This window comes from Rhincodon typus, unplaced genomic scaffold, assembly GCF_021869965.1.
Source record: "Rhincodon typus isolate 14 unplaced genomic scaffold, sRhiTyp1.1 hic_rhity00001594, whole genome shotgun sequence".
Taxonomy (NCBI): Eukaryota; Metazoa; Chordata; class Chondrichthyes; order Orectolobiformes; family Rhincodontidae; genus Rhincodon; species Rhincodon typus.
The window spans coordinates 1-22939 of NW_025967232.1; the positions used below are offsets into that span (position 1 = coordinate 1).

The following is a 22939-nucleotide window of genomic DNA, read 5'->3' on the forward strand; positions in this document are numbered from 1 at the left end:
TTTTTTTTTTTAAAAAAAAGACGTTTTATCTCAATTGCGGTGTAAGATTGCAAAGCTCTGAGCTTCAGAGGGACCTGGATGTCTTAGTGCATGAATCATAAAGGGTTGGTATGCAGGTACAACATGTAATTAGGAAAGCTAATAGAATTGTATTGCTTATCGTAAGAGGAGTTAAATAAAAAATGAAGGTGACTATGCTTTAATTATGCGGGACATTGGTAAGACTGCATTCAGAATACAGCGCCCAGTATTGGTTTCCTAATTTACAGAAGGAAGTAACTGCATTGGAAATAGTTCAGAGAAGGTTTACTAGACTAATAGATGCAGTGAACCTGATGACGAAAATGTCAGACGGGATTAGTATTGTACTTGCTGAACTTAAATAGAAATGACTTGAAAGATAAGATGTTTCAGGACCTTTAACAGAGTGCATGTGGAAAGGATATTTCCTCTTGTGGGAGAAGTAGGACTCACTGTTTCAAATTGATTGCCCATTTAATTCAGGTGAGGAGAATTTTTTTCTCTCAGTCATGAATCTTTGAAACTCACTTCCTCAAAAACCAATGGAACAAGTGTTTTTTAATATTTCTAACCAGCAGTGATGAGGAAGGGGGTGAAAGATAATCAAAGATGATCTCATTGAATGGTGAAGCAGATTCAATGGACCAAGTGCCTACTCCTGATTCTGATTCATTTGTTTGTATGCATATATTAAAATAATACTATTTTTTGAGAGTTTGTAGAAGGGTGCTTTGCGGTATACATAATAGCAACACTTGAGATGTGAATGTCAAAAAGTGCTGCACTGGCTTTGAGACCTGTGATAAAATCCTGGCAGGGTTTTGGACCTGTTATTTGAACTTTTGGGACAGTGCAACCAAATAACCTAAATTTTCCAGGATTGTCCCACATTTGAGGCCTGTGTTCTGGATTGAGTCTTGCCAGTGGAAATCTTTTCCCACTCTCACCCCCAACACTGAGCGCTCCTGTAGCACCCCCTACTTGCTGTGACAGGTGCAACTATTTCCAACACCACTCCCCAAAAGAAAATTCTCAGTGTTCTAATTATAACAGGGACCTCTTTTCCCCCCACCCCCCAAACAATGGTCAGATGTCCGTTTAAATTTATTACTGGAGAATTGACCTCCCTGTCCTTGGGATAGAAACTTGTCTGGACCAAATTTTGTCTGTGGAGGAGGCTCTGAAACTCTGATCGATAGGCATTAGTTAATCTGCAAACTAGGACAAATTGCTATGTCCTCTGAACATTTTACTTCTCTAGTTCATTAAAACCTACTTTGGGATTGTTGACCAAAAGTGTAGTCAGCCATCCTTTTTTCCCAGCGTTCTCCTCTATTTATTGAGTGTAGCATGACATTTTTTATTCTATGTTTAAAGGTTCTGTGTTAATGTAAATTATTGTTGAAATTTGGGATGGGTGAGTTATGAAATAAAGCACTTAAATATTCATGGATAGATATATTGCATGACAGCAGCCTTTTGGGCATATTTCACGTGAACTAATACAAATTGCTGAACTTCCTTGGCCATTAGTCTCGGTATAGGTGGTCTTGCACATTAGCTTCACTATAAAGTAAACCTGGGTGGTACCATTTTATTCCACAGGTATATTTGTGTCCTCCTGTCTTTTTGTTTTTGCGGAGTTGAATTACAGGAGCATTTCTAATGCTAATGAAATTAAATCCTACCTGCGTCCGACAAACTCTTCCTGCTCCAGTCTTTGCCTTAAGTAATGATTCCTTTTGCAGGACTTTTGAAGCCAGGATTTCAGCTTCCGTTTCAATGAAGCCTTGAGGCTGTGAGATTGTTGCAGCCTATTAGTCCTATTTGTACTTTGAACTTGGTATTCAGCAAGGCCTGACATTCTCTAATTGGCTTCCCAGGCAGAAGTTCACAATGATGATGAAGTGTTATGTGGAAATTCTTAGCAGATGGGGAGAGGTATACAAATTTTTGAACCAACCTCAGCAGTGAGTTTGCAAGCTTAATTGAAGCTAGCTACTTATGATTTCATGATTTAACTTTTGGATTTTTACTGATTTATAATGGGTAAACTATTGCAATTTTTAGTTTTCCAACAATTTATATTTAAAACTTCTAATCACTCCTTCAGTACCTATTTCTGTGCAATGTCAGCTATTTAGTGAACTTGTATGCCATAAAATTAAGCTTCCAAGTGGCTGTTTCGCACTGTCCATGTAAGTAAGCCCTGATTACCATGGAGGGAGCATTACGTGATGTTAATTGCTCTTGGTAATAATTGCAGACAAATCTCACCATTTGATATATTTTCAAAATGACTTAACTTCCCTGCCCCCACAAGCAACCCCTACAACAGAATAGAAAATACTAGCACACAACTCTTCTGTAATTGTTTGGAAAGAGGTTTTTCTCTTTAAAATTCACCTAATTATACAAGTTTCCTCTAGGATACCATGGTGCTGTGATTTTGTTTTGTAAGAGGCCGGCCTGCTTTTGTGATTTAAGAAACAGCAAGTTTCTGATGTCACTGTTAATTTAGGAAAAGATCTCATCAAATCAGCGTTCACATTGGCTTTAAAATCAGAACTCACCTTGTGATTAAAATGGCTTAGTCTCTTGTAAATTCAGAGGCTTAACAGACATTGTCTAAGGCAACGGTTCATTGCAGTAATGAGTACTGTGCTGTTGAAAATGCCATCTTTCAGTTACATCAAGCCTACTGCGGCCCCCCCCCCCGCCCCCCAAAACAAACATGGATATAAAATATCCCAAGCCAGTACTTTGTACAGCTAGGGAGTACTTATTTTTTTTGGTCAATATTCAAGCCCCAGCAATATTTTCTAGTTATTAGAAATAATGTTCCTCCCATCTTTCTGCCTGTATGTCTTTCAATCCACCTGTCTTACTCCCCTACAGTAGTCAAGTTATTCATATCCAAATTTTTGGACTTACATCATTCTTAACCTTTCTAGATTTTCACTATTAGTTTTGGTCCATTGCCTTGGATTCTCTCTTTTGAAAAATGAAGAGAACTGTTACAAAAACAGAAGATACTGGAAAAGTTCAGCAGGTCTGGCAGCATCTGTGGGGAAAAAAAAATCAGAGTTAACGTTTCAGGCCTGGTGACCCTTCATCAGAACTGCTAAGTCTTGTATTCAACAACTTGAGCTGGACAAGAGTATTGACTTGAGCAGATTATCAGTGCTGAGTTTATGATCATTGCCTGGAGACATTAAAGCACAGATGAAAAAAATCCAACATCAAAAAATTCATGGATGAAGCCTTTCAATGTAATTGGCTACACTGTAAAATGGCAACAGGGGTTCCAGATCTCTGAAGCACAAATTTACTTTTCTGATGTCAGATGAGAAGTTTGAGAAACAATTGTATATTTGATAATATGAACTAAAGGTAGCTATTAGATTTTCCAGATGTTAATTTGCGTTAATTTGCATTAATTAAAAATTACAATGGGTCTATACGTTAAAGCTGTCGATATGTGGATCTGTTATACCTATGACCAATCTGATCTGTTAGGCAGTATTAATGGTTCAATATTGTAACTTGCCATAAAGACTAAAATTCCTCTGCTCGTTTATGTATAGTCCCACTGCTATTTTTGATTCCTGAAACATGTTTCCTGCAGCCTTTCATTGACGCACATTAATGAGCACCTTAAACACAGCACAATGTGAAGTTCAGCGTGTGAGTTTGAACACACAATGCCATCGCAGTATTGTTCAGCCCACGATTTATTTGCATGCATGCGTATAACACAATACATTGTTCAAGAGGCATCGGCTGAGCTAGTACAACAGTTCCACAGAGAAACAGCAAAACAATCAACAACAATTTTAATTAATCTGAAAGGTTTAAAACCAACATAAGGTCAGAATATTTTGAAGAAATGAGGCATAGGAACTTTTCATTGTTGAAGGACTTGTGCCCTTTCCCGATGTGCTGTATAATACAATTTTCTTGCATTGTGGAACAAAATTGCCTGCTTAGCAGCTGGAGTTGGTCATATTTTTGATTCATGAAGAGGCACTAATGAATTGACCAACTTATGCTGCATTTTTACTGCGTTGTAACTCAGGACAATTTTCCTGATGCTATTTGAGGTATTATCTCACCACAAAAAAATATGAGGGCACAGTTGTCAGCAAGTGAATTTTGATGTCTGGAAAATTGATCCATTGCAGCAGAACTGATGCTTGGGATGTTTTATTTCCCAGGCCTCAATCAATTCCACTTTTTTTGAAGATGGGTAATCAGTTCAATTTGAGCCCAACTAGATCTGTTACATGTTGGATGTGCATATTGTTTGGTGTAGAAGTGCTTGCAGCTCTGGACAGGTGAAGATCATATTTCTTGTTTGTCATTGTGAATCTGATTTATTCAACCTGTTCCAAGACCCTGGAGAAGTTTCAGATGGATTCTCTGTATCATCTAGGAGAACAGATGTACTAACATCCACATCCTTGAAAGAGCTAATAGCACCAGCATCAAGACCATGATCATTTGAAGCCAGCTGTGCGCGTAGGATGCCTGGGTTCCAACAAAATGTTCTTTGCTCAATTCACAGAGTACTCGAATGACAGGACCAAGGAAGTGTTTCAAATACTTCTTGAAGACTTAGCTTTAAAAAAAGCAACATAGACAACAACATCTGGGAGACCTTCTCTCAGAAAAAAATTGACTTGGAAGAAGTCCCTATGAAGGGACACAATTCTTCAAGAATACTGTCAGCAAGAGGACATATAGAAAAAGAATCTGAGAAAGGAGTACCAGTAATTTCGAGGCCAAAGACCAGTTCCACCTCCCAAAAACACCTGTCAGCTGTGCAGTCGGAGATGCAGCTCTAGGATCTGGCTTGTCAGCCATGCAAGGACCCACAAAACCCATCAGTGACGAGGCATTTCATGGGTGGACAGTCTACTGGTTAGCATAGACTGTATCATATAGGGCAATCCTGTGCAAAGTTCTGTATTGTCTCATGAGCATTATTGAAACTCTTCAGTAAGACCTTCTCTGTTTGAGGACAAATACTTGTGTTTACTAGAAAATATTCTTCTCACAAAAGAAGCAATGTCTTACTCAGAAAACCAGTCAATATAAAATCAGAATAAAGTATTGTATAAAAGGCACATCTATGTTTTAAAATACAAGGCAGTACTGTCAGAAAACAAATGCAACCCTTTCTCCTTTTCTACTTCAAACTTTAAATTCCACAAGGTCGTTCCCATGTTTCTGATTGTTCTGTCAGTGTCCTGTTTTGTCCCACTGGGAGCGTTAAAAACTGTGCTGAAGTATCATTGGAACTTGCCCAAACCACCCTCATTGTTGACCATTACAGTTTGAGTAAAGCAGTATTTTCCTGTTAAGCCTGTGTGTTGTCTTAAGTATATATTTCAGTCACTTTTTAAAGATCCTTGTAGTGCTTAGTGGCAATACAACAGGATTTCCCTCATGTTAACTCGCTCTCATGTTGAATCCTTAATTGCCATTTTTAACAACATTCACAAATCAATATGGTAATGTTCTTAGCCTTAGATCAAATGCATTAATATTATCCTGCATATTCTCCAACAAACTGTCTATCAGGTTGTTAGGTGCGACATCATTTACTTCAGAACAACACCAAACAAAAAATAATGGTTTGCCTACAGAATGAGTCTAGAATCTTCTCACAGAACATGTATAAGATCTGCAGAGAGAATAGGATGAATTTCTGGTGTGTATACTAAAATTATGGGCCGAATCTTACCAGAAATCGGATAAGTGTGGAGAGTTTCTCTCCCTGAGGCTTAATGAGTTTTTTTTCACTCATTTATCCCAAACACTCCTCACGTATACCATTAACCACGCCCAGCTGGCTCCCTGATTATCCTCTCTTCCCACTCCCACCAAAAGTGGAAGTACTGTCCGCTGCCACAGCAGTCCAGGATTCCTAACACTGTATTTAAAAGGCCATTGTGCACTTGGTTAAGCACTTTCAGTCAGTACCCCTGAGTTTATTTGGCCCAGATATGGTAGATAAGGGAATTTGGACCGGAACTAGAAATCGTGATTGTGGTGCAGAGGAAGGATATCCTCTTCCTCAAGGAATGTCAGAGGAGTTTTATGACACCAGACTCTGTCAGCCTGGTTCAAACCCATGAGGCACAGATTCTGCCCCTACGTGTCTTAACAGTTTTATTCTAATTGGGTCATGCCCTTCTCGCCCTCCAGCTTCTCCATTGTTGTTGACCCTATTACAGCCATGAAGTTTCTGGCCCTGTTGACAATTTTTAAGGAACTTGGGCAATAAGTATCAATGACTGTTTGTTTGATCTAAGAGGGCATCAAAGCTGGTCCAGTCCTGTCCTCCAACTAAAAATACATATTCTTGGAGAAATTCAGCAGTTCTGGCAATATCTATGAAGAGAGAAACAGAGTTAGAATCTCGAATCCAGTGACCACCTTCAGAACACCAATTGGGTCAGTTGACAGGAATCATGCAGGGCAACTGTGGACTGTCAGTGCTTGACCAAGTGCACAGTTTAAGACCCTTTTAAGGGTGACTCAAGCAATAAGAATTCTGGGAAGTCCTGGCAGTGTTCAGTACTTCCACCTGTGACAAACAGAAAATACAATGAATGATGTGCTTTGGGGAATGGTGTTTAGGTAATGAAGTAAGTTTGAGAACACATGGCCTGAGAAAACCTGCTAGGCTAGCTGAGAGAAACCCTTCATGAAATTTGTCAAAATGACAGATTTCTGGTAAGATTCAGCCAAGTATTTCTCTTGTGGCGAAGAGCTTAATGTGAGGCTATCAATACAAGATAGTCACCAAGAAACCTAATAGGGTGAAATTCTTGAGGGACTTCCTCGGCCATAGAGTCATGGGAATATTGAAGTTAGAGTGGTTGAAGCAAACAGTATGGAAGTATTTAATGGCAAACTAGACAGTAATAAATGGTTAGAGTATTGAGAAAAACTGAGAGAAAACTTGAGTGGAGCACGAGCACTGGCGTAGACTTTGTTGATTGAATTGCCTGTTTCAGTGCTATGCATCCTCTGTAATCTGATGTACTGTATATACTTGAGTAAAAGTCAATCCCCTATTTTTGGCCAAAATTTTCCATATACCTCCTATAAAAGTTGCCCCTAGTTCCTCACAGTTCACAAATCAACATTTGTGAGTCAAGTTATTATCCTGTGCGTAAAGGTTACGATGAGGAAATGCTTTTTTTTTGTGCTATTATGTGTTTTGATGTACAATTCACATGAACGTTAGGCTACAGATTTCTTAAGTTCATTATCAAACAAACACAGTTTATCACGCCATCATTTCCTACATAAGATAGGCCCATATGCTTTTACTTCACTATAATTATCCTATCCCTGATTGATTGGACTTGCAGCTGTTGACGATTTCTCATGGCTACAATGATCGGCAAGACTAAATGCAAGTCAAATGTCTGATAACCTTTTTATCAGAAATAGAAGCTTAGAATGTTGGTTTGGAAAAACTAAAACAACAGTAGATGCGAGTAAACAGTGGGAAATGGAAGAATTTGGCACGAAAGTTTAAGATGTATCAGTTCAGAGGGAGGTTACAACCTCCCTTTGTGTGCAATTGGGCTTCTGCTAATGATGTGTTATTTTGGACTGTGGCATGAACTTCAGCCCCTCAAAAGTAGTATCCATCTAATAGTTGACCTCAAATTTAACCATAAAAAATAGTCTGAAAAATTCAACTTCACACGAGTATGTACGGTAATCATCATATAGATAAAGGTCACTTGTAAAATAATTTGTATTTTAGAGATCTATTTAAAACTTAAGTGTAAGAAACGATCCCCATTTTAAAAAAAAAAGTTATTCAGTGACTTGGTTGAGACTTCCAAAATGTAGGAGCTCCATCATGAGAAATGGGAATGAGTTTTCCCATATTTTAACTTAAGTGTCAATTTCAGAAAGTTTCATGGAGAGTTTTCCTTTGAGCCCCGGCAACTTTTCTTATGCAATTCTCCACTGCCCACCTCATTAATTACGCATCTCACCTCCATGGCATAGTTCTCGTGCAATCTTGTGGTCAGCAGAGGCAAAAAAGCTTCCTGGTCCTTCTGGCCATCGCACTGTGGGCACCATATTTAAACCTTTCCTGCACATTTCAAACACTTTAACATAGGAATAAAAGCACAATACTGTGAATGCTGGCAATCTGAAACCAACACAAAAGCTGCAGAAACTCAGCAGGTCTGGCAGCATCTGATCTTCTGAATTGTGAAAAAGAGTCATATCAGACTCGCAACATTAACTTTGTTTCTCTCTCCACAGTTACTGCCAGAGTTTTTCCAGAATTCTCTATTAGTTACAAGCCAGAAACTACCCTTAATACATTGCTCTTCACTGCCAAATGATGTGGCTGAGAGTGGCAGCTTGGCACCCCATTTTGGAGACCAGCCCTGGTGGAGAGGAAAGTCCTCTTTTCCCCAGTACTAACAATAAAAACCACAGCACGAGACACTACAATCCTGCTCTGAAGTAACCACCTAGTCACTAATATCCCTGGACTGGGAGAAAGTGAGCAATGCAACAAGAAGTTCTTCTGTACTCTGCAGGGATAAGTTGTTTTTTTATTCATTCATGGGATGTGGATATCACTAGCTAGACCAGCATTTATTGCTCAATTATTGAATTCAAATTCCACCATCTGCCATGGCGGTAGGATTCAAACCCAGGTCCCCAGAACATTAGCTGGGTCTCTGGATTAATAGTTTAGTGATAATACCACTAGACCATCACCTATCCCGCACTACAAATACTACCGTTTTCTCTCTGTTTTCAAATATCGTGGTCTACCACATTCATTGCAGAAGAAAATAGCCCACAACAAGGCAAGAAGGGTGTCAGGGTTGCTGACATTCAACTCCTCATCCCATACTGGGTGAAAATCCTTGAAGCTCATGGGTGATGACTGCCACTGCTTACGGAGGACTTGGTATGTCCTGGTAAGCTTCACTGCCGTGTGCTGCGCTACTCTCCCAGTACCACCAATGTAAGCTTATATATGCCTTCCCCCTCTAGTGCACAACTCATTCCTGGTCTTGCCTTAAGAAGGCAACAGCATCCGCCAACTCGGATTACATTTGCCTTAATGGGTGTTTTATGTAGATTAGACTTGAGCACAATCTGATGTGTGTGTTACTGGTACCGTTCCTCAGCTGGTTGAGGAAGAAATGCCCCAGATCACTAACGGTCCAAGGACTGCTGGAGACCATGTGCTTGCTCAGCCCAGGCAGAAGATAACCCTGTGGTCTCTGTTTTTAATAACTTTGTGAAAATGCACAAATACACACGAGCAGGAGGTACTTTTGTTGGAGATGTTTAGTAAATTGATGAAATGTTAGAGGAGTCCACTAACATAGAACAGTACAGCACAGGACAGGCCCTTCAGCCCACGATGTTATGCCAACCTGTTATCCTACTCTAAGATCAAACTACCCTGCATATCCTACATTTTACTATCCTCCATGTGCCTATCCAAGAGTTGTTTAAATGTCCCTAAGTATCTGACTCCACTACCACCACCAGCAGCACATTCCACGCACTCTCCACTCTCTCTGTAAAGAACCTGCCTCTGACATCTCCCCTATACCTTCCTCCAATCACCTTTAAAATTATGACCCCTCGTAATATCATTTCCACCCTGGGTATCCACTCTATCTGTGCCTGTCATCATCTTGTACACCTCTATCAAAGTCACCTCTCATCCTCCTTGGCTCCAATAAGAAAAGCCCTAACTCCCTCATCCTTTCATCATAAGACTTGCCCTCCAGTCCAGGCAGCATCCATCTCCTCTGCACCCTCTCTAAAGCTTCCACATTCCTCCTATAATGAGGTGACCAGAACTGAACACACCTATTGCAGGTGTGGTCTAACCAGGGTTTTATAGAGCTGCAGCTTAACTTTGTGGCTCTTAAACTCAATTCCCCTGCCAATGAAAGCCAACACACCATACGCCTTCTTAACAACCCTATCAACTTGGGTAGCAGCTTTGAGGGATCTATGGACATGGACCCCAAGATCCCTCTGTTCCTCCACACTGCTAAGAATCCTGCCATTAACCCTGTGTTCTGCATTCAAATTCAACCTTCCAAAATGAATCACTTCACACTTTTCCGGGTTGAATTCCATCTGCCACTTCCTTGCCCAGCTCTGCATCCTGTCAATTATCTGCATCCTAACATTATCTGTACCGGACTAGCAACAGCATCCATGCATCTGTCTATCTCCATGGACCGATTGGTGGCCAACACGGTAAGCCAGGACTAACAGAATGCTCAGTGGCTTCCAGAAATGCATCCAGATCTCCACTCCATTTTTTTTTAGGCATTAGAATATGCAGCCAAGATGTTGAGGTATTCCATATAGGACCCCCACCTTGCCCTCTTCATGACACTGTTTCAACAAGGAACAGTGGAATTGTCCCTGATGCTCTGGTCGGTATTCATCCCTCAACAAACTTCCATAAAAACAGATGACCTAGTCAAAATCGCATTGCTGTTTTTCGGAGCTGCTGCAACTCCTGTATAAGTATAGAATTGCTTAAAACATTTTGAATTGGTTGCAAAGTGTTTTACAGCATCCTGAAAAGCACTATACAAATGCATGTTATCCTTCATTTTCCTGTTCCGTATGCCCAGTGCTGGAAAGACGTCCTCATTAAGTATCAGTTGTGATATTGAGCATGAATATAAATTCCAGCATGACAGTTTGTATAGTTGAGTTCACTAACTCTGCTAACACCAGGAAAATGGCATTAAAAGCTTACTGGCTTGACATGTAAACTCAACTCCATTCTTTCCAGGAATGGGGCCTGCCATTCCTTTGTGCTTTCGACCCCAGATGACTCCAGCTTCACAATATGAGATTGACTGACTGACTTTTATGAAATTGAAACTAGTGAAGCATTCTGTTGAAAAAGAAAGAAAACTCCAGCAAACTGCTAACACTATCCCACACAACTAGGCATTGAAAAGAAGTGTAGCCTTTGCAGTGCCGTTTACGGTTCCCAAGAACCAATTTAGAAGAAGAATGATCACTTGGGCAAGATATCAGGAAACTGTCCCCATTGGTCTAACTCTGCCCAAAAAGAGAAATCAATGGAGAAAAACAAAAAAATCAAGACACAGCAACAAGATCTGAGTCCATCTGTGTTCTTGGAATTGAATTTTGACATTTCATGAGTGAAGGTATGTTGACATAAAGCTTGCATGAATTGTTTGAGTTTATAACAATTTCAACTAAGAATGCGTTTCAACAAACATTATTCTGCAAAATCATGTGATACTTGCCACAATTACTACACCTTTTCTTTTCCTTTACAGTGCTGTTATCATGACCTTTTGTACAAACTCATAAGTAGACTTTTATTCCTTTTTCAGTAAGAGGACAGTAATCTGAAAAGATCATTTGAAGCTCCACATTGAATTGTGTTGTGTGTAACAAAAAATCAAGCCTATTACTTACTTCATAGACTTCCTCCCCATGTGCATGTTCTCCATTTGGGTTTAACTTCATTCTGTACCTGAATGTTTCGTTTCTTCTGTCCATCATGTATATATCAATCCAATTTGTTTCTGAATAAAGATGGCAACATCTGGCCTGCCCTGGTTATTCTACCTTTTATTAGCATGTTAACTCTTGTAACTTCCATTACAAGCAAAAATTTTAGATACCATAATTAAAATAAAACCTGCAAGCTTTCACTCTTCCCTCTTTTTAAGTTATTAATCAGTCTTCTCCTTCAAGATGCATAGTCCTTCTTATGGCTTTCACTTTCACTTTCAGGGTCTCACTTTCAGGAATCATGGCCTCCACAGTGGTACATTGGATGAATATAGAGGATCATTCCACTATTTGACATGTAATGTACCTCTTTGTGTTTGTAGAAATGTTAGTGTTTGATAACAGTAGGTTTTGTTTGGGAGAAGTTTTAATTTATGGAGCGCAGAAATTGTTTACGCTATCCTCTGTGATGTAAGTTACTAAGCTACAAACAGTCAGTAATGGTACAGTAGTTGAGAGCTGCTGGTTTATAAACTTAGCATTTCAGACAGCAGTGTAGATCGAGAAGAAATATATCATGACTGCAATGCATTGTTACTATTAATCACAAAAGTGCTATAATACCAGAGTGCCCAGTGAAACTCCACTAAATTATTCTTCATTTAATATTTCTGACTAGCAAATATATCATCAATGTTTTACTTGCCTTTTAAATAGACATTGAACCTTTATGGCACTAGATTTTGCATGCAGAGTATGTTATCATTACCAATGTAAACAGTCCATTGTTGCCTGTTTATTAACGTTCATGGGAGTGAATCTTAATTGTGACGCAGATTCTGCATTACTGTTAATACAGAAATACATCACAAAATTCTAGAATTTTAACTAAAACCACTCCATTGTAATCCACTAAAACAGTACATCCCAAACCTTTTCCCATATTACCCCACTTCAAGGCTTGAACATTATCGCAGCCCTTTGGTGAAAACTGAAGGGGTCGGGGTTATGGAGGGGTGAATATCTGAGAGTTGGGAGAAAATAATGGCTGTGCTCTGCGAAAGCGATTGTTGCCTCAGAACACAACGCCAAAATTTCAACTCTTAACCCCACTTGAGGTTCCCAATCCCCACTTTGGAAAGCCCTGCACTAGAATCTGTAGTCAAACCTGTGTAGAATTTTGGTTAGACAACACCTAGACTACTGTGCTCGGTTCTGGGTCTTCATGTTTCAAAGAGGCTTTGTAGATACTAGAGAAGTAGCAAAAAGCACTTACCAAAAAGATACCAGAACTGAGAGGTTTTAACGATCAGAAAAGATTGAACTCAAAAAGAGAGTTTTATGAAAGGATTCATGGGGCTGATGCAGAGATGATGCTTGGAATGTGTCTAAAACTAGAGATTATGTATACAATAGTTTCAATTAAAAAAAAAGGTTCTTTATGTAGAGTGTGCTGAGAACATTGGACTTGCTATACTGTGGAAGGGGTGAGATGAACATATTACAGGATAGACATAATTGTTGTAGAGAAGGGTACAGGGAGGTAACCAGACTGTTGCTGGGCCTATAAAATTGCAGCTATGAGAAAAAATTGAATAGGCTGAAGTTAGAACAGAGGGATCTGAGGGGTGACTTAACTGAGGTTTATAAATTAATGAGGGACTTCAATGGAGTAGACAGACAATTTCTGTTTCCTGTTGTAGGGAGGTTAGTTAACAGGGGGTACAGAGGATTAGGAGGAATGTGAAGAAGCTTTTTTAATCCAGAGGATGCTGAGTGACTGGAATTCACTGCTCAGTTTGGTATTGAGGTGGAAATCCTCACTCATTTAAAAGGAACGTACACAACTATGGACAAGTGGTGGAAAATGAGATTGGAATGGATTACTCTGCCAATCAGATTTGGCCTCATTGCTGAATTGCTACTTTCTTTGTATGATTTATAATTTACAGATTGTTTGAGAAGCTCCATCAGTACATGAAGGAGAAAGGAATAGAGGAATATGTTGGTATTTTGCAATTAAATAATTTGAGATGAGTCTCATATGAAACATTAACACCAGCTTGCACCAAGTGACTATTTTAGTTTTGTAAATTATCCCCACATTTTCTGATCAAGATTGGAAATCCTATTTTCAAGCCTGATAAAGAAAATACCAACTTGCCTTCCTCCAATTTTTCCGAGTAATCTTCTAATAGAGGATCCTTCATGGCTGACTCTGGCAGGATTTCTCATAAGGAGCATTACAAGAGAAGGGTACAAACAGAAGGCACACGTCCCTTTTATGGCACAGGCTACTGTATTTCAAGTGTAAATGTTGTATTAGGATGAGTGTGCCAGATGAATATGTGGTTGTGTAAGTTTGTAGGTTGGGTGAAATAAATGGGTAAAGAGATAGGGACATGGGATGGTTTAGGGTGTCTTCATGGGTAAAATGGTGAAGTTGAGTTAGGCCAAGAGATTCAGAAGTATTTTAGATGTTAATGGAGAGTTGGTGAGGCATCAGTTCTGGTCTTGTTACCCTGAAGATTTCAATCAATCTAATATTTCCTCGTTTACAATCCAACTAAGTAAAATGGGAAATATCTGAGAAGTCCACCTTAACTCTCTGGAGACTTTTTTGGAGGGTACCAGACAGGTTAACGGCCCAGCGATAGTTTAAACATCTCGACGAATCCCCATGTATTAATTGTGTCAGGACCTCCAAGAGGTCTTGTTGTATATTTTGGGGACCTCATCCAGTCTCCAGTTATAAAAATTTCAAAGTAGTAGCTGCCAGTTTTTATCCAAAATTCTCTTCATATCTGTAATGCTCTTTATCCAATTCTAAAATGCATAAAAGAACCCTTCTTTCTTAGTGGCTTTTAAATATAATTTACTGTAGCTTATGCAATAAAATATATTGCATTTTTGACCATTCATATTTTTATTTTACATTTTTTCTGATAATGCATTGGTGCTAAATTACATGATGTTTTAGAAAATAATAATTTTTAAAATTCTCTTTTTGCTCTTAGTCTGTTTATTTCTCTTCAATGTAATAACTCAGGCAGGGTTAGACAGTTTAAGGAATGAACAGCGGAATTTCATTGGTGGTGGTAGTGTCTTTCAGATAGCACTATAAAACATGTTCCCATCTCATGGTAATATCACAAAGGACAGCATGGAGATGTAACCAATGTTACAAAAGCACATCTGATCATTTTCGTATGATTCTCCAGGAGCTTGCTGTACACAAATTAGTTGTAATATTGATTGCACTTACGAAAAGGACTTAATTGGTTGTGAAGTTGATTTGGTACATCCTGAGCTCATGGAAAGCAGCATATAATTGCAAATCTAGTGCTCTTGTGTCAGTGTGGTAGTGTCCCACCTTTGAGCCAGGAGGCCCAGGTTCAAGACCGCCTGCTCCACAGGTGTATAATATTTCTGAACAGGTGGTTTAAAAAAATATCAAAACCATAAGCAGAAGCAGGCCACTTGACCCATGGAGTCTCCTGTACCATTCCAGTGGATCATGGCTAATGTGTTAATCCTCGTTTCCATTTAAGGAGTCTTTTGTGCCACAGTGATATTGTCCCTACCTCTGAGCCGGGAGGTCAGGGTTCAAGTCCCACCAGTTCCAGAGGTATGTTACAATATTTCTGGGAAAGTTGCTTCAAATAACTGGCTGGCTGTCTTTAGCCACTGACTATTCGTAGCTGACCCTATCCTCACTCAGCAGCATATGTTGATTCTTTTTTCCCTAACTACCAACCTCCCATCGAGCGCAACTCCCGCAGAATGCAACTTCATACTGATGCTTTCATTGTCTGTGGTAGCAGTAGTGTACTACATGGTTCATTTTATGTACCAAGCTATTGAGAGAAGTTGTTATTTCAGTTTATTCACTTTAGTCACTAGAAGCCAGTCATTCATGTTGGTTTTATGCTTTTAAGAGAAAGGTACAATGGAACACAACATCTGATCACAATATGGCTCTCTTTAATATGTTTGTGATAATTTTTAAAGTAAAAACATATGATGTAAACAAATGACAGCCAGCACCTCATTTGAACTCATCCTAATGCTGCAGATTTATTGTTGCAGCAATATCTTCGTCTGATGATTAACAAGCTTATGCTGTGCTCCAGAACAAACAGTATATAGCAATTACACCTTAACCTAATTACACCTGTGGTACAGCTGAGGCAGTTTCTTGTTCATCGACCACTATTTGTTTTCATCTGTGCTCTTTGTGTTTCACTTTTACAGATGGGTCAGGGGCTGTGGAGAGTTGTAAGGAATCAGCAGCTGCAACACAGAAGATACAGGGAGGAAAGTTATTATCTTGGGGGACATGACAGGAGACTCACTGCTGCAAGTCGCAAGCAGGCCCAGATTGGGATTGACATCTACCACATTCTGAGAGTTGGCAGATCGAAGGAAGAGCACGGATTTCCAGACCTGGAGCTATTGCCCCCAGAGCTTAGTTTAACCATTCTCTCGTACTTGAATGCGACTGATCTTTGTCTGGCCTCATGTGTCTGGCAAGACTTGGCTAATGATGATGTCCTTTGGCAAGGGTAAGCATTGTTTTTATTGTTACTCATACATAGCTCTAGCCATATGGAAATTTTAAAGCTTTGTTGCCAGAAAGTGAAAGCTAATGAAGTACTGTACAGCAGATTAGAGTCAACTTTAATGCTTGTAGTCCACACAAGGTAAATTCTAGAAAATACATTTGTAAAACAAGAACAAACCTTTTTTAAATTCTGAGATGTGTTTAACAGTACGTAACATTGATTGCTGACGTATATTTGAAGGATCCTAATTACCATAGATGACAACTCTACACACAATAATTGAGTTTTAAAACTCACACAAATAATTAGACCATCTCAGTCATTTTAAAGGAGCTTTAACTTGAGAGTTGTAATCTCATAATATGCCAGTCGTAATGTTATAATATCTGCCGCTCAACTGTCTCTGTTGCTCTTTCAGATTAGTCTTTCTCATATTTGGGGAAACCATGTCTTTTGTCTAAAGGGTTAACAATATAAACAGACACATTCAATTTTAATGCAATAGATTTCTACTTTCTTGATTTGTTCCTATGGTTGCTATAGAAATTATAATGAAGAAGGTTATTTCCTCAGTCCAAAGATTCATTAATTGCAAACACAAGCACAGCAGATGGTCCATGTCTAATCAGATTTAGGCTCCACAGTACCAGCATATTTTCAAATGTTCATCTGACAAACTCGATTAGTATTTGTGTCAAACAAGTGGCCACGACGTCGACAAAGCATTCAGGTTTCCACTATGTCTAAATAGGTCTCAATGCCCCTGAAGCACCCTCAGGTTCTTACTGAGTCACGACACATTGATTCCTTAGTAGAATGTATCTTTCTGAATTTTGAAGGACGACAGGATTATGCTCTGAAACAAAGTCCCCAAAAGGTTCCGGAGATTGAAATATTTGGCCCAACTGTGAAAAGTAATACAAAGTACCAGAGGAAAACAATTTATTTTTAAAACAGCAGAAAGCACAATTTCATGATATCTAATTTTACAATGCTGTAATTCAATTTGTGACTCAGACCTTAAGACAGTAAGATAGAGGAGCAGAATTTGGCCATTGGGCCCGCTGTTCGATCACGGCTGATATGTTTCTCAACCCCATTCTTCTGCCTTCTCCCCGTAACCCTTGGTCCCCGTACTAATCAAGAACTTATCTATCTCTATCTTAAATACACTCAATGACTTGGCCTTCACAGCCCTCTGTGGCAATGAGTTTCACAGATTAATCACTCTCTGGCTGAAGAAATTCCTCCTCGTCTCAGTTCTAAACGGTTGGCCTTTCACTTGGAATTTGTGCCTTCAGGTCCTACTCTGTCATACTAGTGGAAACATCTGCATGACAGCTCTATCCAGGCCTGTCAGTATTCTGTAAATTCCAATGAGATCCCTCCCCATCTTTTCAAACTCCATCGATTAGAGATCCAAACTCCTCATGTGACAAGCTCTTCATCTCCAGAATCACTCTTGTAAACCTCCTCTGGACCCCCTCCAACATTAGCACATCTTTCCTCAGATTTGGGGCCCAAATTGCTCTCAGCATTCCAAATGTAGTCTGACCACATCCTTCTACAGCCTCAACAGTATACTTCCGCTCTTGTATTCTAAGGTGAGGAGAAAATAAGAAGTAACTGCTGGAAGCTACCCGGCAGAAACCATACCCTGTTAGGCTAGCTTACTGTTAATACCGAAGAAAGCTTTAGTAAGCACGAATCCAAGTACATTAGAATAACAGAAGCTTACACAGAAGAAGGCAATTCAACCAAAAGACGCTGATAAGATGCAGGTAAAGCTAAACCCAAGTGGCTGAAGAATTCAACAATGTCAGGAATGTTGATTTCCTGTTGAACTTGTAATAGCAGAGCCTGATTAGCATTTTGTAGATCCACTCCCGCCTTGCAGCCAATGCTTAGAAGGAGAAACCGGCAGCAGGACGCAGGAACTGGTAACCTTGGATCTGGTCCCTGATTTGACCTGAAGCAGGTTGTTAACGAGGACAATGGGAAAGTCATCAGTCAAGTCTGGGGTGTACAGTGGGCTTCTGAGATGACGAAGGCTTTCCTGGGCATCATTTGGGATGATTTCTGACCGGCCTGGTCTCAAGAAGTGCTTGTGGAGCCGCTTAACTTGGAGATTCAGAACCATTCACCTTGCTGTCACTGCTGCTGACCCCTGGCTTATTTAGTAGTAAATTTCAGAATTGGGTACCTAATTGCACTATGGAAACCCCATTTTAACTCTGGTAACTAATTATCACCCTCATTCTAACTCTAAGCCTCATGCTTTGATATCTGCCGTTGTAATAAAAGGCTTTAGACACGTGGCAGGATGGATCATATTGTAGGTATTTCATTTTTTTTTAAATATCTCGGACTTATGCCATGGAAGCAATAATATAAGTCAAATTTACTGAACGTGTGATGTAAAGTTTCACATTTTAACTTGAGGAATTTTTTCCATAATTTTAAGTGCACAAATTAAAATTCATCAGTTGAAAGTTAACCATTTTAAACTATATATATGGTCTAGACTGCACTTTTGATATTCACACTTAAGGCAAATTATTTCAAAAATACAGTTAAGCTTTACAGATAATTTAAAGTCTTTCACTTCCATTTTTATTTTGGCACATTACAGTTGTATTCCTAAAAGGACATATCCAGGATTATTATATTTCAATTTTTAGTCCAAGATAGCTTCAAGAAGAATTGAATGGTTTGTGTCAAATATTATGCATTGTAGTTATGAATATTATCAAATGTATGACAATAAATGCAAACATATATCAGCTTATTTATCATGAAACCTTTGACTATTACAAGATTTTTATCAATTTTAATGAAGATCCATTGAATAGTTTCTGCACGTTAGTATTTAATCTATGTAAAATTACTGGGAACTGTTTCATAAAACCATGTAAAAGTGATTTGTAAAAGTCAAGTGTTGATAAACTACCAATGGGCTGTATGGATTTTGTTTCAGGTTGTGTAAATCCACCTGGGGTCACTGTTCCATTTATTATAGAGACCACCCTTCAAATTTTAGCTACAGGAAACTCTACATGCAACTCGATGAAGGCAGCCTTACGTTCAATGCTAATCCTCATGAGGTAATTAAATGTTGTATGCCTTTGTCGCAAGATAATGTAAAACTTAACTTTGTCATTTGTAACAATACCCATATGTAGTCACTGATGCAATCAACTGCCAGGACTTCACTGTTTTCTGGCTAATCTGTTATCTCGGTGTTAAATGGCTGTGGACATGCATTTCCTGTCATCCAAAAACTTTACACAAGATCTGCATGTGCTCTAACAAGTGGTCCCTAGAGCCTACTGGTGTTTGTCATCAAAAGCTAATGAATTGGGGGTAAATGGGACCAGGAGATGCATGAATGGCCCTCTTATAATTAATTGCAGCGTGAAATACTTTTCTGCTCCACTCCCATTCAACCCCATCTCGTTCAGGTATCCTGATTATGACCCTCCCTCCCATTTGCTTTCCCACCTCCCCTGACTTACTTTTGACGACACAGCAACTAAATCAAAATTCTCTTCGTTGATGAACTGCATGCCCAATCCTTCCTGGAAATGAAGCCTGAAGTGAGTATTAGGTCTACCTATGGCCTGCTTCATCCAGAACAGGATTGCTTCTACAACTTACTTTGGTCATCACCTTGCAAACATAGAGTTAAATATTAAGAATTCAAATTTTCAGCAAGTGTAGTAACAAAATTGATCTTCAATTGCTAATTGAAATCCTGTTTCTTTTACATGATGATTTATCCTACTTTAAAGTACCAATTTATGCTGAATAAACATTTTTAAATGCAAAAGCACTGAAAATGTGTTTCAGCTCTTATAAAAATATATAAATGTTCCCCTTATTGTACAGTTTAGGGCTTAAAATTCTCATTTCCTCAAATGAGGAATGAAGCAAAATTGTGTTCTTCAGATTTGAGAATTAACACTATTTGGAGTTTTCAAATGTTCATACTGTTTTACCTAAAGAATAATGAAAAATAGAATTATTATAAAGCATGACAAAACTAGATAATTTGAACTGAATAGCCAAAAAGTCAAGATCCTGGACTTTTGTTTTAGATTGTTATATCCTCCTTATGCCACATTATGTGTTACTCCCTCTGCAGGTGAAAGCATGTATTTAGCATTGCAACCCTCAGTAGACTTGTGCTCATGAGGATGCTTGTGACACAGTGTTAATGTCCCTACCTGTGAGCTCAGAGTCCTCGGTTTGAGTCCCACCTGCTCCAGAGGTGTGTCATAACATCCTTGGATAGACTGATTAAAAATACATAGACTTGTGCTAGTCCCAGTTTGAAATCCTGTTTGTCTAAATGATAGCTTGCTTTAGGCCTATAAGCCACGGTCAGCACCTGATTATCAGCTGCAGTTTTGCATTTTGTTTTCATCACACTTCCAGAGATGTGAAGCAAGTGCACCTCTTTGAGATTAGTCAATGTACAAAATAAAGTAACATTGAGAATGCTGGACATACTCAGCAGGTCTGCCAGTGCCAGTTTAGAGAAAAACAGAGTTAACGTTTCAAGTCTGGATGACCCTTCTTCAGAACAACATTAAGAAAATGACATTTGAGGTCTAGCAAGCCCAAGAAATATCGCACCATAAATCTCCACCCTTTCCCAAATACTACCACCAAACAGCACCACCTCATGTCAAAGATAAAGCATGAGAAAATTGAAGCAGTTGGAAATGCTGCATTTATGGCTGATTTGATCGCTAGTTGGAGCTTCGCATGTGCATTCTTTAATTTGGCATTTAAACTTCCATCCTGTAGCTCTTTTGCATCAGCTTTGATCACAACAAAATTTTTTGAGCTCACCAACATCATTCTAATTTGGCTGATACCTGTGTTGGTTGTGCGTAAAGAACAGTGGATTTTTTAGCAGGGTGCTTCTGGCAAAATAGTATCATCACTACCTCTGGCTCAGGAGGTTCGTGATGAACAGTTGCAGCGAGTGACTGGACTATGTGGAAATGGGGTAGAGGAATGGTGAGGGGATAAGATAGCACTCCGTTGAATTCCTACCAACACAAAGAGGTTTGTTCGAGATCAATTTGTATCAGAAGCAGGATATTGCCCAATTCCATTGCTATCATTCAGTCTCCCATATGAACATCGTGGAGGTTATCATTGACTAGAAACTGAAATGGAAAAAACATTCATTCACCAGACAAAATTAGCTATTCAACTCTTTCACCAAGAGGGACAGTGTAGTAATTGGGAGCTCCAGAAATTCTGGAACGTAATAAGTAATGTTTGGAGTTACCAACTCCATAACTTACTTGGACTTTCTAATCAGATCCTGTGAGGTTGGAGGTCAGTGCAATGTTATAGTGGTGCAAATTTCTAATCCATAATTACAAGATGCTTTTAGTAAGCCCAACGGGTGCAACTGTATATGGACAGATGGATTACAAAAGCCATTTTCAAAAGTCCTTGTCTGTGATTTTTGTATTTTCCTGGGCTTCCACACTAATGTGCAAATTTCCCATTGATGGGAAGAAACTTTGAGTTAGGTAAAAGGATGACAGAAAAGTAGGACCAGTACTCCTTTGAAAGGCCTTATATCTGGATGCAGGAACAGACTCTTTTCACCTTGGTTAATTTGTGTCCTTCTATACCTGGCTCCCACTGACTGCCATAGGCGGTAGCGTCTCGACCTAAAAAATGATGCATTGTACCAATTAGTCAGGAAGAACTGAAACTTATCCAGTTGGACTGATGAGCCATCTGAATGGGGGGAAATGGCATTTCCAAAGTGTGACTGTCGTGACATCGAGGTTTGAGGTTTAAGGTTTACTAAAGTGTTGAATTAGGTTTTTTTTTTCGCATTCTTTATTGCAGTTGTTGATGTAGGAGAGGAGTTTTGAACTTAAACTTTCTGGTCAGAGGTGTTACTGCTACTACTGCAGCAAGTTAGGAGCAGCAAGAAAATTTGTAGTTATGGCCAAGTCAGAATTTTCTTATGCGATTTATATTCATTTATATTTCTCATCCCTTTCTTCATGATATTTTCATCACTCCCACAATTTAGAAGCTGTCTTGGTCCACAAAGCATTTGATAATCATCTTCATCCACGCATTCTGTTCTGCAGTGTTAAATCTATCAGTGGTAATAAATGAACACATGAAAGGTTTTTCTTGGGGCTAACTACAAGGCTTTCCATAATCATCTTTATCTGAACATGGAAGCTAAAGATGATCAGTGTTGAAGTCCAGTGTATGAGCAAACAGCCATGAGTATGTAAACATGCGGATCCCACCTATGCACTTTGCTTTTTAAATTTGATTTTTAGGTGTTGCTGAAAAATAATACTGCTGCTTTTGCAGAATATTTATTGATTGTGTTAAGAGAAATATATTTTTATAATGTTTAAATGCATTTTACAAAATATCTATTTCCTTATAGGGAATAGGCTACATTTTTCGCAAAGGCATACTGGACAATGTTCCAAAGGAAATTGCAAAGTTTATTTTCTACACAAGAACACTAAATTGGAAGAAACTTCGAATTTATTTAGATGACAGGTAACATGTTTGTAAATATGTCTGACCCCAAACCAGATGGTATTCAGAATTAGCAACAATAACTCCTGTTTATCTAACGCTTTTTACATACTGAAACGTCTTGGCAAACATTATAAAAGAAAGTCTGATAGTGATTACACAAGGAGACCTTCGTTCAGATGATTAAAAGCTTGGTCAAAGAGCTAGATTTTAAGGAAGGAGGCAAGCCAGATCAAGAGGTGTCAGGAAAGAATTCCAGAGCTAAA

At 39.0% G+C, this 22939-nt stretch overlaps 1 protein-coding gene across 2 annotated transcripts; it reads left to right on the forward strand.

The window, feature by feature from the left end:
- The first annotated feature begins 10226 nt into the window (after positions 1–10226).
- fbxo8 (F-box protein 8) lies at positions 10227–22714 on the forward strand. 2 transcript variants are annotated; one of them, XM_048592637.1, is made up of 4 exons: positions 10227–11246; positions 15817–16127; positions 19105–19231; positions 22576–22714. In XM_048592637.1, exons 2-4 carry the CDS (start codon positions 15817–15819, stop codon positions 22696–22698), a joined length of 561 nt encoding a protein of 186 aa, XP_048448594.1. In that variant the 5' UTR covers positions 10227–11246; the 3' UTR covers positions 22699–22714. The 2 variants fall into 2 exon arrangements, with proteins under 2 accessions (XP_048448594.1, XP_048448593.1); XM_048592636.1 differs by lacking the exon at positions 10227–11246 and adding an exon at positions 11787–11920.
- The last annotated feature ends 225 nt before the right edge of the window (positions 22715–22939 follow it).

Coding starts and splice junctions, on each gene's coding strand:
- fbxo8 (XM_048592637.1), top strand. CDS start 15,817: ATGGGTCAGGGGCTGTGGAGAGTTGTAAGGAATCAGCAGCTGCAACAC. Junction 16,128..19,104: donor GATGATGTCCTTTGGCAAGG/GTAAGCATTGTT, acceptor ATTTTGTTTCAG/GTTGTGTAAATCCACCTGGG. Junction 19,232..22,575: donor TCAATGCTAATCCTCATGAG/GTAATTAAATGT, acceptor ATTTCCTTATAG/GGAATAGGCTACATTTTTCG.